This window comes from Dipodomys spectabilis, unplaced genomic scaffold (genome assembly GCF_019054845.1).
Source record: "Dipodomys spectabilis isolate Male_0828 unplaced genomic scaffold, ASM1905484v1 ptg000054l, whole genome shotgun sequence".
In the NCBI taxonomy this organism is placed as follows: Eukaryota; Metazoa; Chordata; class Mammalia; order Rodentia; family Heteromyidae; genus Dipodomys; species Dipodomys spectabilis.
The window spans coordinates 6,476,454-6,489,590 of NW_024870731.1; the positions used below are offsets into that span (position 1 = coordinate 6,476,454).

A 13,137-nucleotide genomic window follows, 5' to 3' on the forward strand; every position below is an offset into this window, starting at 1 on the left:
ACTGGAGGCTTGAGGGAAATGGAGCAATAGAGGCTTGGAAATGGAGCAATAGAGGCTTCCACTGGGTACAAGGTATCCCCTATCTCAAAGCAAGGCCAAGTGAGTTGAGATGTGGTCAGGAAGATATGGGGACAGGCTGTGGGACTTGGACACCAGAAGAGATAGGCATGGGTAGGAGACCCTGTCTATTAATCTCTTGTCAGTCCCAGATCTGTGAAGTATGGCCAGATCTCAAGCTCCTGCCCAGGACATGAGGTTCCTTGGACTGGAAATTGACCCTCCTTAAGACTAACCCTGTCAGGAAAGTCAGGGAACTCAGCCAAGGTTCCAGGGGCTAGATCATCCTAGTACAGGGGGGCCTGGGTCCAAGGCTAGTTTGAGGGGAGTCTAAGTGGGCCATCCCCTACCATACACACATACATACACACACATACACACACATACACACACAGACACACACACATCCAGCCTAGCCATATTTGGACCTCTTTTTGCTTATTTATTTATTGTATTGTCAGCCTGAAGCTTGAACTATGGTGTGTGTGTGTGTGTGTGTGTGTGTGTGTGTCACAGCTCTTTACCACCAGATCCATATACCTCCACTGCTGGCTTTTTGCTGGTTAATTGGAGAGAAGAGTCTCTCTCTCTCTCTCTCTTTCCCTAATCCCCCCTCCCCCCATTCATCTTTCTCCCTTTGTGTTGGTACTGGGGCTTTAACTCAAGGTGTGCTCTATCATTTGAGCCACAGCTCCACATGTGACTTTCTGATAGTTAATTGGAGATAAGAGTCTCTTAGATTTGTCTGTCTGAGCTGGCCTTGAATAGTTAGGATTATAGGCATAGAGCTGCCGCACCCTACTTTAACCTCTGACTTCTGATCCTTGTCAATTTGCCAGAAGCCTAGAGCTGCATTTGTGAACATCTCTCTATGCAAACTGTCCATACCTCAAGTGGCAGATCTTCCCAGTAGGGAACTGGCCAGCCTGTCACAAGATGGAGCAGCTGAGGTGGTGGGAGAAACTGCAGGTAGATGGTGGGGGCAACTAGACTCCTCCTCTCCTCCTCCCGGCCTTCCCGCCCAGGACTGGGTGGAGCTGCTGCTTTATAAGTGGCTGGCCTGGTGGTAACAGAGCAAACTACAGCAAGCAGCCAGACCAGAGGAAGGAGGGCAGCTCCGATTCCCAGCATGGCCCTGCCGGCTTGGGCCATCTGCTGCCTCCTGGGGGGCCTCCTGCTGTGTGTGGGGAGTACCAGCCCTGGCGTGCCCCGCTTAAGGCTCTCCTACCGAGGTACTGGCCAGTGCATGTCTGTGGGAACCCTAGCTCTAGGATATCTCTTAGCTAGTCCTGAGCAGTCTGTCCAGCCAGCAGGAGGGGGTGGAGCCAGATTCTGCACTACCCTCAGGAAAGGCTTCCTGGCCAGGTCCAGGATGGGTGCTGAGGATGGCTGAGTACTGGGAAGGGAGATTGGTCCTTGGAGCTATGCCCGGGGTGGAGGCAGGAGACAGATGCACAGGGTGAGCCTGAGGTGGGGAGGTGGGGCTGTTGAAAAGGAAGAGACAGAGACCTTAATCACGGGGCACAGAGATGGGGAAAGAACAGAAAGAACTGGTCTGGGTATTGGTGATGGCTGGGGGAGAGGGCAATAGCCTGATCCTCTGGGTGGGAGGTTGAGGGAGGGAAAGACCTCTCACCTCTTGTAGCCCATTTCCCAAGTTGACTTTATGATTCCCTATCCATTCTGGAGCCCCAGGAGGTTTCAGTTTCCTTTCTACCATCCTGATGAAGGGAGTGGGGGGTTTCTCTGTCCTAACCCAGCTGTGTTTGCCTCCTCCGTGGACCCTGGGAAAGAAGGAGGAATCTCTGAGACACAGATCCACTGTGGAGAATATGAAGGGGGGTGACATTGCTCCATTTGGAGAGTCTAAGGGAAAAGGATTCTGGGATCTGTGGTTTTGAGGGGAGGTCAGAAAATCCCCTATAGGAAAGTTCTCTGGAGGATTTCCAAGAAGAGGCTGTTAATGGGATTGTTGAGGAAGAGTTGGGGCTGGACTGCAGTGCTCCTGTAGGGAATGGCATAGCGTACTTTGGGCCTTCCTCAGGATGGTGCATACTCCCTCTCACCAAACCCTCCTGCCAGTCCCTTGCGGGCCTAATCACCTCCAGCTCCTCAGTTAAGCACCAAGGACTCATGAGAGCCCCTCTACCCATCTCTGGTGCCTGGATAGGAAGTGTCGACAGGGAAGAAAATCCTCTTTGGCTACAAATCTGAGCTGGAGCCAGAGCTCCCCATGGCCACACCAGACCTGGCCTGTGCCTGGGCCCTTGCCAGATGTTGCCTCCACTGAAGATCCTCTCCCTGCCTGTCCACCTCTCCAATACTCAGACTCCCCCCACCCCCAGCTCTCCACGCACTTTGTCAGGCTTGCTGCTCTAATTTCTGCCGGTGGTACCATCTTCCCTGGGAATAAGGCAGGGTATAGATGTGGTAGTTGGAGAATGTCAGCAGAAAGAGCAAGGGGCTAAAGAACGGAGGAGTTGGGACTGGGAACATGGTTCAGCAATAGACTGGTTGTCAAGCATGCAGGAGGCTCTGGGTTGGAGCTCTAGCACATCTGCTCCTCAGAAAGAAAGAAAGAGAGAGAGAGAGAAAGAAAGAAAGAGAGAGAGAGAAAGAAAGAAAGAAAGAAAGAAAGAAAGAAAGAAAGGAAAAAGAAAGAAAGAGAAAGAAAGGAAGGAAGGAAGGAAAGAAGAAAGAAAGGAAGGAAGAAAGAAAGAAAGAGGAAAAAGAAAGGCACTGAAAGCAGGCTCCAGTGTAAGCTGGGCCAAGCAGATGCTCAAAGCCTCCAGGTCCACTTGTCCCCAGGAGCTGTGTCCCCAAACCCTTCCAGCAGTCCTGTAAATGCAAATGTTTCCAGATGGTTGTGGTGGGGGAGAGAGGTAAACACACAGCTGGGACCCACCAACTCTACTCCTTGGCTGGGGAAGTAAGCTGAGCAGTAGATCCTAACCCATCTCTCTGTTCCCTCCTAGACCTCTTGTCTGCCAACCGCTCTGCCATCTTCCTGGGTCCACGGGGATCCCTGGACCTTCAAACCATGTACCTGGATGAGTACCGGGACCGCCTTTTCCTGGGGGGTCGAGATGCCCTCTATTCACTTAGGCTGGACCAGGCATGGCCAGACCCCCGAGAGGTGAGCTTGACTGGTGGGGGAAATCTGAGCACCTTCAGATGGGAAGTCATATGGGGAAATTGAAGTTGTGAAGCAAAGAGCTCACCAGGTTGTGTTTCAGGTCCTGTGGCCGCCACTGCCAGGACAAAGAGAAGAATGTGTTCGAAAGGGACGAGACCTATTGGTGGGTGCTGTTAAAAAGAACTGTTCCTCCAAGGCAGTGACCCCAGAAGACCCTGGTCCCCCAGGATAACCTGAAATTATGCTCCCAGATACCTCTGCACAGGGAGGGGGAGGCATTTGCAAGAGAGCCTGGGATTTTGGAGGCCTTGGAAGAATGTCACCCCATTCATTTCCCCAGAGCTGACCAGACAGACAAGGCGGAGTTCAAAGAGATGGCAAGCTTCCCCCTCACTCCTCAGCTTTCTTCTCTCTCCCCACTAGACCGAGTGTGCCAACTTCGTGCGGGTGCTGCAGCCCTACAACCGAACTCACCTGCTGGTGTGTGGCACTGGTGCCTTCCATCCTATCTGTGCCCTCATCACAGTGGGGCATCGTGGGGAGGTGAGCCTGGGCCAGCCCCTAGACAGATTGTCAGGCAGTGACATTTCCTCACTCCTGCTGGCTGAACATTTCCTTTGAGCCTGGGTAGAGATGGGGGGCAGGGGTTTGAAAGGCGCCTTTGTGCCAGGGTGCTGACCCCATTAGAGAGGCTCTGAATGAGGGCGCCTTCTGCCCCCCCCCCCCAACTGTCTAGTCACACGCAAGGGCAGGACTGCTGCCCAGCAGGGTGGGGGTAGTGCCTCTTTCCTAGGTGATGTCTTCACCCTGTGTCCTTTTGTAGCATGTGCTCCACCTGGAGCCCCGCAGTGTGGAAAGTGGTCGTGGGAGGTGCCCACACGAGCCCAGCCGTCCCTTTGCCAGCACCTTTGTAGGTGGGTGATCTCAGGCCAGGATGGGGACAGGGAGGGCAGGAGTTGGCTTATAGCACTGGGAAAGGAGGGACTGGGCTACTTAACCTGGTCCTTCTCCCCTGAATGCCCCTCAATCCCATGACCCTCCAGGAGGAGAACTGTACACGGGCCTTTCTGCTGACTTCCTGGGGCGTGAGGCCATGATCTTCCGAAGTGGGGGACCCCGGCCAGCCCTGCGCTCTAACTCTGACCAGAGCCTCCTGCATGGTGAGGTTTGTGGCAGAGGGTAGGTTTGGAGGGAAAGACTGGCTGGGACCTGCCATTGACCTGGCAGGAGAGGGTATGCTGAAGCAGGAGAAGAGGCTGCTGTACTCCCCAGGACTCCAGTCTCCAGCAGGAGTACCTCCTCGCCCCCCATATCTTTCCCTTCTCTTTAGAATCAGTTTACTATGCTTCCCTGTGAACCCCCGCATTATTCTGTCACCCTCCCAGACCCCCGATTTGTGATGGCAGCAAGGATCTCTGACAACTCTGACCAAGATGATGACAAAGTATACTTCTTTTTCTCCGAGACTGTCCCATCGCCTGATGGTGCTCCAGGGCACGTCACCGTCAGCCGTGTGGGCCGAGTCTGTGTGGTAAGAGCTATGAAGAGGCTGAGTGCTGGTAGCGTACACTCGTAATCCTAGCTACCCAAGAGGCTGATATTTGAGGATCACACTTAGAAGCCAACTCAAATAGGAAAGTCTGTGAAACTCTTATCTTCAGTGAATCACCCAAAACCCAGAAGTAGAGCTGTGGCTCAAGTGGTAGAGTTCTAGCCTTGAACAAAGAAAACTAAGGGATAGCACGCTGAACCTTGAGTTCAGGACCCGCCCCCGCCCTGGCCATGCACGCATGCATGCGTGCACACAGAGTGCTGTGATGGTGATGGTGTTTCACTCTATCCTTTCCCTAGACCTCCTCCTGGCAGTAGGAAAACTAAGGTGAGAATGCAGAGCTAATATCCAGACCTTTTCCCCAAGGGCAAGGGTAGAGGAACAGGAGGTACAGCCCATTTCCCGAGGCCCTAGACTGACTGTGGTTCCCAACCCCCAGAATGATGCTGGTGGCCAGCGGGTGCTGGTGAATAAATGGGGCACCTTCCTCAAGGCCAGGCTGGTCTGCTCTGTCCCCGGCCCTGGTGGTGCTGAGACCCACTTTGACCAGTTGGGTAAGGGCATGGCCTGGCAGGCCTGAGTGCTGGGAGTGGGGAGGGCTCAGTGCTGGTGAATGAGTAGCCATAATATCACTACCCTTTCCTATGTTCCAGAGGATGTGTTTCTGCTGTGGCCCAAGGCAGGGAAGAACCTTGAGGTGTATGCACTGTTCAGGACTGTAAGGTAGGTGCACTAGTCTTCCTGCATCCCTGGCCCCGTTGTGGAGACTCTGGTTCTCTGTCTTTCCCCAGATTCAATGGCTGTATTTGCCATCTCCCTGTCTTGCTGTGTGTGTGGGGAGGGGGCGGGGAGGGAGGGGTTCTGGGGCTTCAACACAGGGCCTGGGCACTGTCCCTGAACAGGCTAGCACTCTACCACTTGAGCCATAGCTCCACTTCCAGCCTTTTTGGTGGTTAATTGGAGGTAAGAGTCTCATGGACTTCCTGCCCAGGCTGGCTTTGAACTGCGACTGTCAGATCTCAGCTTCCTGAGTAGCTAGGATTATAGGCACGAGCCGCTGGAGCCCGGCTTCTCTCTTGACTTTTGCCTCAGTATCCTTGCTACCTAGTCTCTTCTTGTGGCAGGCACTGTCACCCTCTGCCTTGCCCCTGTGGAGCCAGCCTTCTCCCTTCCTCCCTAAGGACGGGCACCTTGGCCTGACTGTCCTGTACCCTCTGCAGTGCTGTGTTCCAGGGGTTTGCTGTCTGTGTGTACCATTTGACAGACATCTGGGAAGTCTTCAATGGACCCTTTGCCCACCAAGACGGTCCTCAGCACCAGTGGAGAGCGTACGGGGGCAAGGTGCCTTTCCCCCGACCTGGCGTGGTGAGTGTCTGGGGGAGCCAGGCAAGAGAGCCAAGCAGATACCAGGAGAGACTTCTTGGAAAGATGCACATGCAGCCCTTAGCAATGTGGGAAATGCAGCCCGCAGGGCCGGGGTGGGTTGTAGTGAGACAAGAGGCTCTCCTATGTGGCCCAGCCTCCTGGTGGGGCTGGAAACAGGCCTGAGATTTCAGGGCCCCCCTTTACTGCTGCCTGCAGTGCCCCAGCAAGATGACTGCGCGGCCTGGACGGCCCTCTGGCAGCACCAAGGACTACCCGGATGAGGTGCTACAGTTTGCCCGAGCCCACCCACTCATGTTCCAGCCTGTGAGGCCTCGGCGTGGCCGCCCTGTCCTGGTCAAGACCCATTTGACCCAGCAGCTGCGTCAGATTGTAGTGGACCGTGTGGAGGCTGAGGATGGGACTTATGATGTCATTTTCCTGGGGACAGGTAGGAGGGCAGCAGGGGAGTGTGTCAGGCTGGGAAAGTGGAGGGGGGGCCCAGGCTGCCCCTTCCTCTTCTTCTCACTCCTACTCCATTGCTTCAGATTCAGGGTCTGTGCTCAAAGTCCTGGCCCTCCAGGCAGGGGACTCTGCTGAGCCCGAGGAGGTGGTCCTGGAGGAGCTCCAGGTCTTCAAGGTGAGCAAGGGTTCTCAGAGGACCCCCCATCTCTGACATTGGGGCTGGTGACAGAAGCAAGAGCAAGCCCAGGGCAGGACACACATCACATGACCACAGTGGACTTGCAGCAGGCACTGTTACCCTCAGCAGGTGACTTGGAGCTGCAGTCTGTGGACTCAAAGTGTTCAGGGCTCCCCAGGGTGAAGCTAAAGTGGTCATCAGGGTGGCCTTGATCAGGTCCTGCTGGCTCAAGTCTCAGTGCTGAGGTGGTTGGAATTCCAAGCTTCTGAGGGTTCTTTGAGCCCCCGTATAGATTCAGGCAAAGATTGTCTGTGTTTGGAGACTATTGTACCCCTTGGACATGATATGGGGGCGGGTGATTAAGACAACTGCTTCATTGCTGGGGGACTGGCTGTGGGAGGGAACATTGGAAGTCTGTGCATTTAGCCAAGCTTCCTGCTTGGAAGCTGGTCTGGGGAAGAGGACATCTGGGAAAGACGGTCGAGCCTTTGTTACCAGGTGGTGCACAGACCAGGGCTTGGGATACAGGCGGCTCACACCCAGGGCTTGAAAGAGGCTGAGGATAGTGATGGATGGGGGAGGCTCTTGCTTCACCCACTGGCGCTGAGACCATACTCCTTCTGCAGGTGCCAACACCCATCACCAAGATGGAGATCTCTGTCAAAAGGGTAAGAGCAACTACCTATTCCCTTGCACCCACCTCCTCTCCACCCCCCTCGCAGCCTCCTTGAGTTTCCTGGAGAGCAGGCTAAATGGGTCCTGAAATCAAGGCCAAGTCCAGATGAGAGCTGAGCTTCACATGGGTGAAAACAGAAGGTAATGGAAGGGAGGCATTAAGAAATTGAGGCTGTGTTCAGACAAGGATTGATCCTCAAAGTCCATTTCCTGAGAGGCAAAAATGTAGAGCTTGCGGTATTGGTGGCTTATGCCCATAATCCTAACTACTCAGGAAGCTGACTTTTGAGGATCATGATTTGAAGCTATGCCTGGCAGAAAAGTCCAAGAGACTCTTATCTGCAATTAACCAGCAAAAAGCCAGAAGTGGAGCTGTGGCTCAAGCAGGAGACTGCCAGCCTTGAAAATGCTAAGGGAGGGCAGGAGGTTCCAACTTCAAATCCTAGGACCAGCACATACACAAAAATGTAGTTGGAAACAGAGTTCTGGTTTTAAATGAACAAGAGAGCTCTTCCTAGAGGCCTCCTATGTGTTCTTTTGCAAACTTCAAATACTTTAACTGTCTCAATTTATGTTTGAGTAAATCCTGACTTTTGTATGGGGAAATGTCTAAGTCAAGTTTCATCTCTAAATCAGCCAAAGACCATTGAGATAAAGGGCAGGGCTGGAGGCATGGCTCAAGTGGTAGAGCACCAGACATGAACAAAGCAAGTTATGTGAGCATGAGGCCCTGAGTTCAAGCTCTGGTATAGGCATAAGAAGGGAAATTGAGTGAGAGAGAGAGAGAGAGAGAGAGAGAGAGAGAGAGAGAGAGAGAGAGGCTGCTAGCAGAGGTGTCCTGGAAGCCCTTAGGGAAAAGACTCCATTGTATTCCCTCTGCATCCCAGCACAGGATCTGGTACATAACAGGTAGGCAATCAATATTTTTGTTTTTGTGAATGAATCTGAGATCCTAGAAGACTTCCTTTATAGAACAGGAGTGTCAGGAAACTCCAGGAGGTTAAGAGCCTGGCTGCTCCTTGGTGAAGCCCAGGCCTATCATGGCTCTACCTGTGTCCCTCTCCAGCAAATGCTATACGTGGGCTCTCGGCTGGGTGTGGCCCGCCTTCGACTGCACCAGTGTGAGACTTATGGCAGTGCCTGTGCTGAGTGCTGTCTGGCCCGGGACCCATATTGTGCTTGGGATGGTGCCTCTTGTACCCGCTACCGACCTGGTCTAGGCAAGCGTCGCTTCCGCCGGCAGGACATCCGGCATGGCAACCCTGCCCTACAGTGTCTCGGTCAGAGCCAGGATGGTGAGTGTTGGGGGCTGTCCCCTTACTTTCCTCGTGGCATGCTCTCCATCCCTGTCAAGTATGGCCTGTTTGATCCTGCTTCTAATCTAAAGTCCTGGCCCTGAGTTTCCCTGTCTGTGCAGCAGTAGCCAGTAGAGTCTGTGGGCATAGAGATTCTCAGGTCCTTGTTACACTGGTGGTCTGTGGGAATTAGTTGATGACCCCTGAGCTTCCTGGGCCACATAGTTCCCATCCTGAGATAATCTGACCTTTTCTGCAGAGACCTCAGGACTAGTGACCACCAGGATCTATGGCACAGAGCACAATAGCACCTTCCTGGAGTGCCTGCCCAAGTCTCCCCAGGCTGCTGTGCGCTGGTTCTTGCAGCGGCCAGAGGATGAGAGTCCTGACCAAGTGAGTAAAGTCCCTGTGAAGACCCTGCTTGTGGGCCCATCACCTTCCCTAAACCCCAAGCTCTAGGCACTGGAAGGGGCCAGCTGAGATCAATCTGAGGAAAGTGTATATTAGGCCTTAACACTGCCTAGGAATAGCTGCCTCATTTCTGTCTCTGGAAACACCAAGCCCAGATGTGCCTGGAGCTCCCCTAGTCTGTGATGCAAGTAGCAGAGACAGAAGAGAAGGAATGAGTGGAGTCTGTGATAGCCATCCAGTTTCCCATGCTTACACCTGTGGGTCAGCTTGGAGGGGGTGTTCTTTCTCAGGGTTCCTTGGTCCTCCTCTGCCCTAGGCCTGGGCCTCTGACTACTGACCTGGGTCTCTGACCACTCACCACTAGACTCCTTCTACCCCTAATTTCTGATCTCACACGTCTTCCTTGGAGACCAGTTATTTGCCCAGGCTCTCTCCTCCCCCACTCATAAAGCTCTGTTGATCCTCAAGATGGCTTCAGTGTGGGGCCTAAGGCAGGGCGTGGGCTAGGCAGGGTAAAAAACTATTCTTCTACCAGGGAGAGGAAGGCGGGGACTGCTGACAGGAGGGGCTCTCCCTCTAGCCTGGGAACTAGTGGAGGCCAGCCTTGAGCCAGCTGTTGGGCTGGGCACTGAGGAGGCCCCCTGGGTAGGGGAGTAACAAGATGAAGTTACACAACACCAGCCACCCAAGCAGTTCATCCGCAGTAAGACTAAATACACATACTAAAGCCCAGTCAGGGCTCAGGGAGACTGGTAGGGATTAGAGCTTCCCTCTTGCCTCCTATACTTTGCCCATCTTAGGCTGGAGTTATTGGCTACTCCTCATACACTATTGGGGGGAGTAAACACAGCACATTGAGACACAGTGTGCTGATGCGTGTGCACACACACACACACACGTGTGTGTGTGTGTGTGTATGTGTGTGTGTGTGTGTATCAGTAGAGGAGGATATTTTTCTTCAGCCCAAAGTGAAAGACTAGATACCTGCATAGGTCTTTTGCTCTGATTGGAATCCTAGGGCTCTGAATAGGGGAGAAATCAGTCATTCAAATACTTGAGAAGCCTCTTTTGCTGGTGCTGGTGGCTCATTCCTGTAATCACAGCTACTCAGGAAGCTGAGATCTGAGGATCAAAATTCAAATTCAATCCATATAGATAAACCTGGAAGAGACTCATCTTCAATTAACTACCAAAAAGCCAGAAGAGCTGTGGCTCCAAGTGGTAGAGCACCAGTCTTGAGTAAAAAAGCCAATGGAGGGCTGGGAATGTGGCTTAGTGGTAGATTGGTTGCCTAGCATGCATGAAGCCCTGGGTTCAATTTCTTAGTACCACATAAGCAGAAAAAGATAGAAGTGGCACTGTGGCTCAAGTGATAGAGTGCCAGCCTTGAGCACAGTGACAGTGCCTAGGCATAGTGCCTAGGCCCTGCATTCAAGCCCCAGGACTGGCAAAAAAAAAAAAAAAAGCCAATGGACTGGTGCGTGCATGTGTGTGTGTGCACATGTGTACACGTGCATGTGCACGCACACACACATATAGCCTCTTTTGCATGCTGTGAGAAGGTGAGGTCTGTCTATGATTACATCACAATTCTAAGCCACTGGGCCCCTCCTGGGACAGGAAGAACGGGCAAGGGAATGTTACCCAAGGATGGCAAACTTGGAAAAGCAAGGGCAGAGGGCAGCAAGAAGCTGAGGGCAGATGTCCTGCTCTATGCCTTGCTTATGCCCCCATACCTTCCCACCCACTTGGCAGGTGAAGACAGATGAACGCATCCTACAAACAGAGCAGGGACTGCTGTTCCGTAGGCTCAGCCGCTTTGACGCAGGTACCTATACCTGCATGACGCTAGAACATGGCTTCTCTCAGACTGTGGTTCGTCTGGCTCTGGAGGTGATTGTGGCTACACAACTGGACAGCTTGTTCCCTCAAGAGCCAAGGCCAGAGGTGCCCTCCGCCTGGGGAGGCCTTGTCTCTGCTCCACCTAAGGCTTGGTATAAGGACATCCTACAGATCATTGGCTTTGCCAACCTGCCCCGCGTGGACGAGTACTGTGAGCGTGTGTGGTGCAGGGGTATTGGGGAGCGCTCAGGTTCCTTCCGGGTCCGGGGAAAGCAAGCCAAAGGCAAGAACTGGGCAGGGCTGGAGCTGGGTAAAAAGATGAAGAGCCGGGTGCAGGCTGAGCGCAATCGGACACCTCGGGAGGTGGAGGCCACATAGGGAGGGCTGTGAAGGGGGTGGTCAGACTGGACTGAGGGTGGGGGGAGCTCCGCAGCAGCCCCCAGCATCTCCCACCCACTCAGAGCAGAGGGGATCAGGATGCTTGATTGCCTCTGAGAGTAGTTTCTGCCACCCACAGGCAAGACTGGGGAAGGGGCCTTGTGCCAAGACCCTCTGCCTGCCCTCTCTATCCTCTCAGTCCCAGCCCAGAGCTGGCATCCATCAGCCATTGGCAGCCCCACAGGCCCTGCTATTTTTTTCAGAGATGGTCTGACTTCCGGAGCACATTTCCGGTTGTGCCCAGAGGCAAGAGGATTGGGTGGTTCTTTCCCAGGCTGCAGAACAATGGCTACTCTGAGTGACCCTTAGAGTGGGTGTGTGGGTGACTCTAACAGAGGTATCTGAGTAGGGGGGGTGCTCACTCAGCCAGAGGAGGGTGCAAGTTGCCTCTTAAGTTGTACCTGTGAAGAAGAGCCCCTCTTCATATCCTGATATCTAGTAGGTTCCCTGTCATGGCCCATTACTTCTTCTGCATCTCAGAATTACAGACTTGTGGATTTCTGGGAACTGGCAGTAGTCTGGGCCTCAGGTCCCACTATAAATGAGAGAGTAATCTCACAGTCTGCTATCCTTTCCTCAGGCCTTGAACTGTCTGGCCAGGTTTTCTGGGACGCCTACCTCCAGAGATCTGTGCTGAGAAGGAGAGAGGTAGGATCTAGAGGAATGTCAGTCTTCATCTTTATAAACTAGAGATGGGGAGATTAAAGCCAGAGACATGGCAGGAACTAGCTGCCTTTCCCAGAGCAATGCAGTCACATCTGACCTTAGGAGGGTAGGAATGTGGAAGCTCTGAAGGCTACAGCCAAGGATTTTTCCCAGGGCTGCAAAAAATTGAAAGTCTATTTAGGTGGAAACAGGAGGATCTATAGACCCAGGAGCAGGTGTCCTCAAGAACTTAGGATGAAATCAATTGGTTCAGGAGCCTCTGGAAGGTCAGATGTTTTCAAACTGGAATCTACATTTTCTGATTAATAGAGTTAGACAAGAATGGCTCCTTTATAATAAGGCGTATGTTTCTTCCTCTCCACTTCCTCCTCTTCCTTTCTCCCTCCCCCCACCTCTCTTTTTCCTGGGGATGAACTCAGGGTCTCTCACGCATGCTAGGCAAGTGCTCTATCACTGAGCTACATACCCCAGCTTCTTCCTCTTTGTCTTCTCCTCTTCCTCTTCTGTCTCCTCTTCTTCCTTCTTTTCCTCCTTCTTTTTCTTCTTTTCTTTTATAGGAAAAATGTAGAGTAAAAAAAAAACTATTACAAACCATAAAGCCTGATGATTCTTGGGGTGAGGCTGGGTGACATATTTTGCCTGGGCTATAGGGGAGGTGTTAGTTTTCCGAGCAGGTAGCACAGAGGGGGAGGCTGACAACTAAATGAAAAGTTGTTCCTAGCCTGTACTTGAACAAGCTAGTGACGCACAGAACTGACAAGAGGGAGACAAAAACAAGTTTGAAATTCTAGCCTCTAAAAACAAACAAAAATCCAAGAGGAAGAAAGAGAGAAAATAAAAGAAGTAGCAAGTCATGGTCTCTTGTCTTACTTGAAACCTAAGCCTAGAGGCTTTGTTGTTGTTTAAAAAAATTTTTTTTGTCGGTCATGGGGCTTGAACTCAAAGCCTGGGCACTGACCCTGAGCTTTTGTGTTCAAGGCTTGTGTTCTACCACTTTGAGCCACAGCTCTACTTACAGTTTTCTGGTCATTAATTGGGAATAAAAGTCTCATGGACTTTT

The 13,137-nt window shown here is 52.6% G+C and overlaps 2 protein-coding genes across 2 annotated transcripts in view; one reads left to right on the forward strand and one right to left on the reverse strand.

The window, feature by feature from the left end:
* The window catches only part of Nisch (nischarin), a 60,816-nt gene extending 48,257 nt beyond the window's left edge, over positions 1–12,559 (reverse strand). Inside the window, exon 1 of the mRNA XM_042679895.1 lies at positions 12,544–12,559. The gene's annotated coding sequence lies outside the window, so the exon portion shown is untranslated. The remainder of the gene's footprint in view (positions 1–12,543) is intronic.
* On the forward strand, positions 1,149–12,582 carry Sema3g (semaphorin 3G). Its single transcript, XM_042679898.1, has 16 exons — positions 1,149–1,289; positions 3,033–3,193; positions 3,294–3,356; positions 3,617–3,736; positions 4,017–4,107; positions 4,237–4,353; positions 4,579–4,724; positions 5,185–5,299; positions 5,399–5,468; positions 5,966–6,110; positions 6,327–6,558; positions 6,656–6,747; positions 7,377–7,418; positions 8,492–8,720; positions 8,980–9,113; positions 10,887–12,582. Exons 1-16 carry the CDS (start codon positions 1,187–1,189, stop codon positions 11,349–11,351), a joined length of 2,325 nt encoding a protein of 774 aa, XP_042535832.1. The 5' UTR covers positions 1,149–1,186; the 3' UTR covers positions 11,352–12,582.
* Positions 12,583–13,137: the final 555 nt, after the last annotated feature.

Excerpts from the sequence above, each read along its gene's own strand:
- Sema3g (XM_042679898.1), top strand. The coding sequence starts at position 1,187 with ATGGCCCTGCCGGCTTGGGCCATCTGCTGCCTCCTGGGGGGCCTCCTG. Across the intron at positions 3,194-3,293 it reads CATGGCCAGACCCCCGAGAG|GTCCTGTGGCCGCCACTGCC; the intron begins GTGAGCTTGACT and ends GTTGTGTTTCAG. Across the intron at positions 9,114-10,886 it reads AGGATGAGAGTCCTGACCAA|GTGAAGACAGATGAACGCAT; the intron begins GTGAGTAAAGTC and ends CCCACTTGGCAG.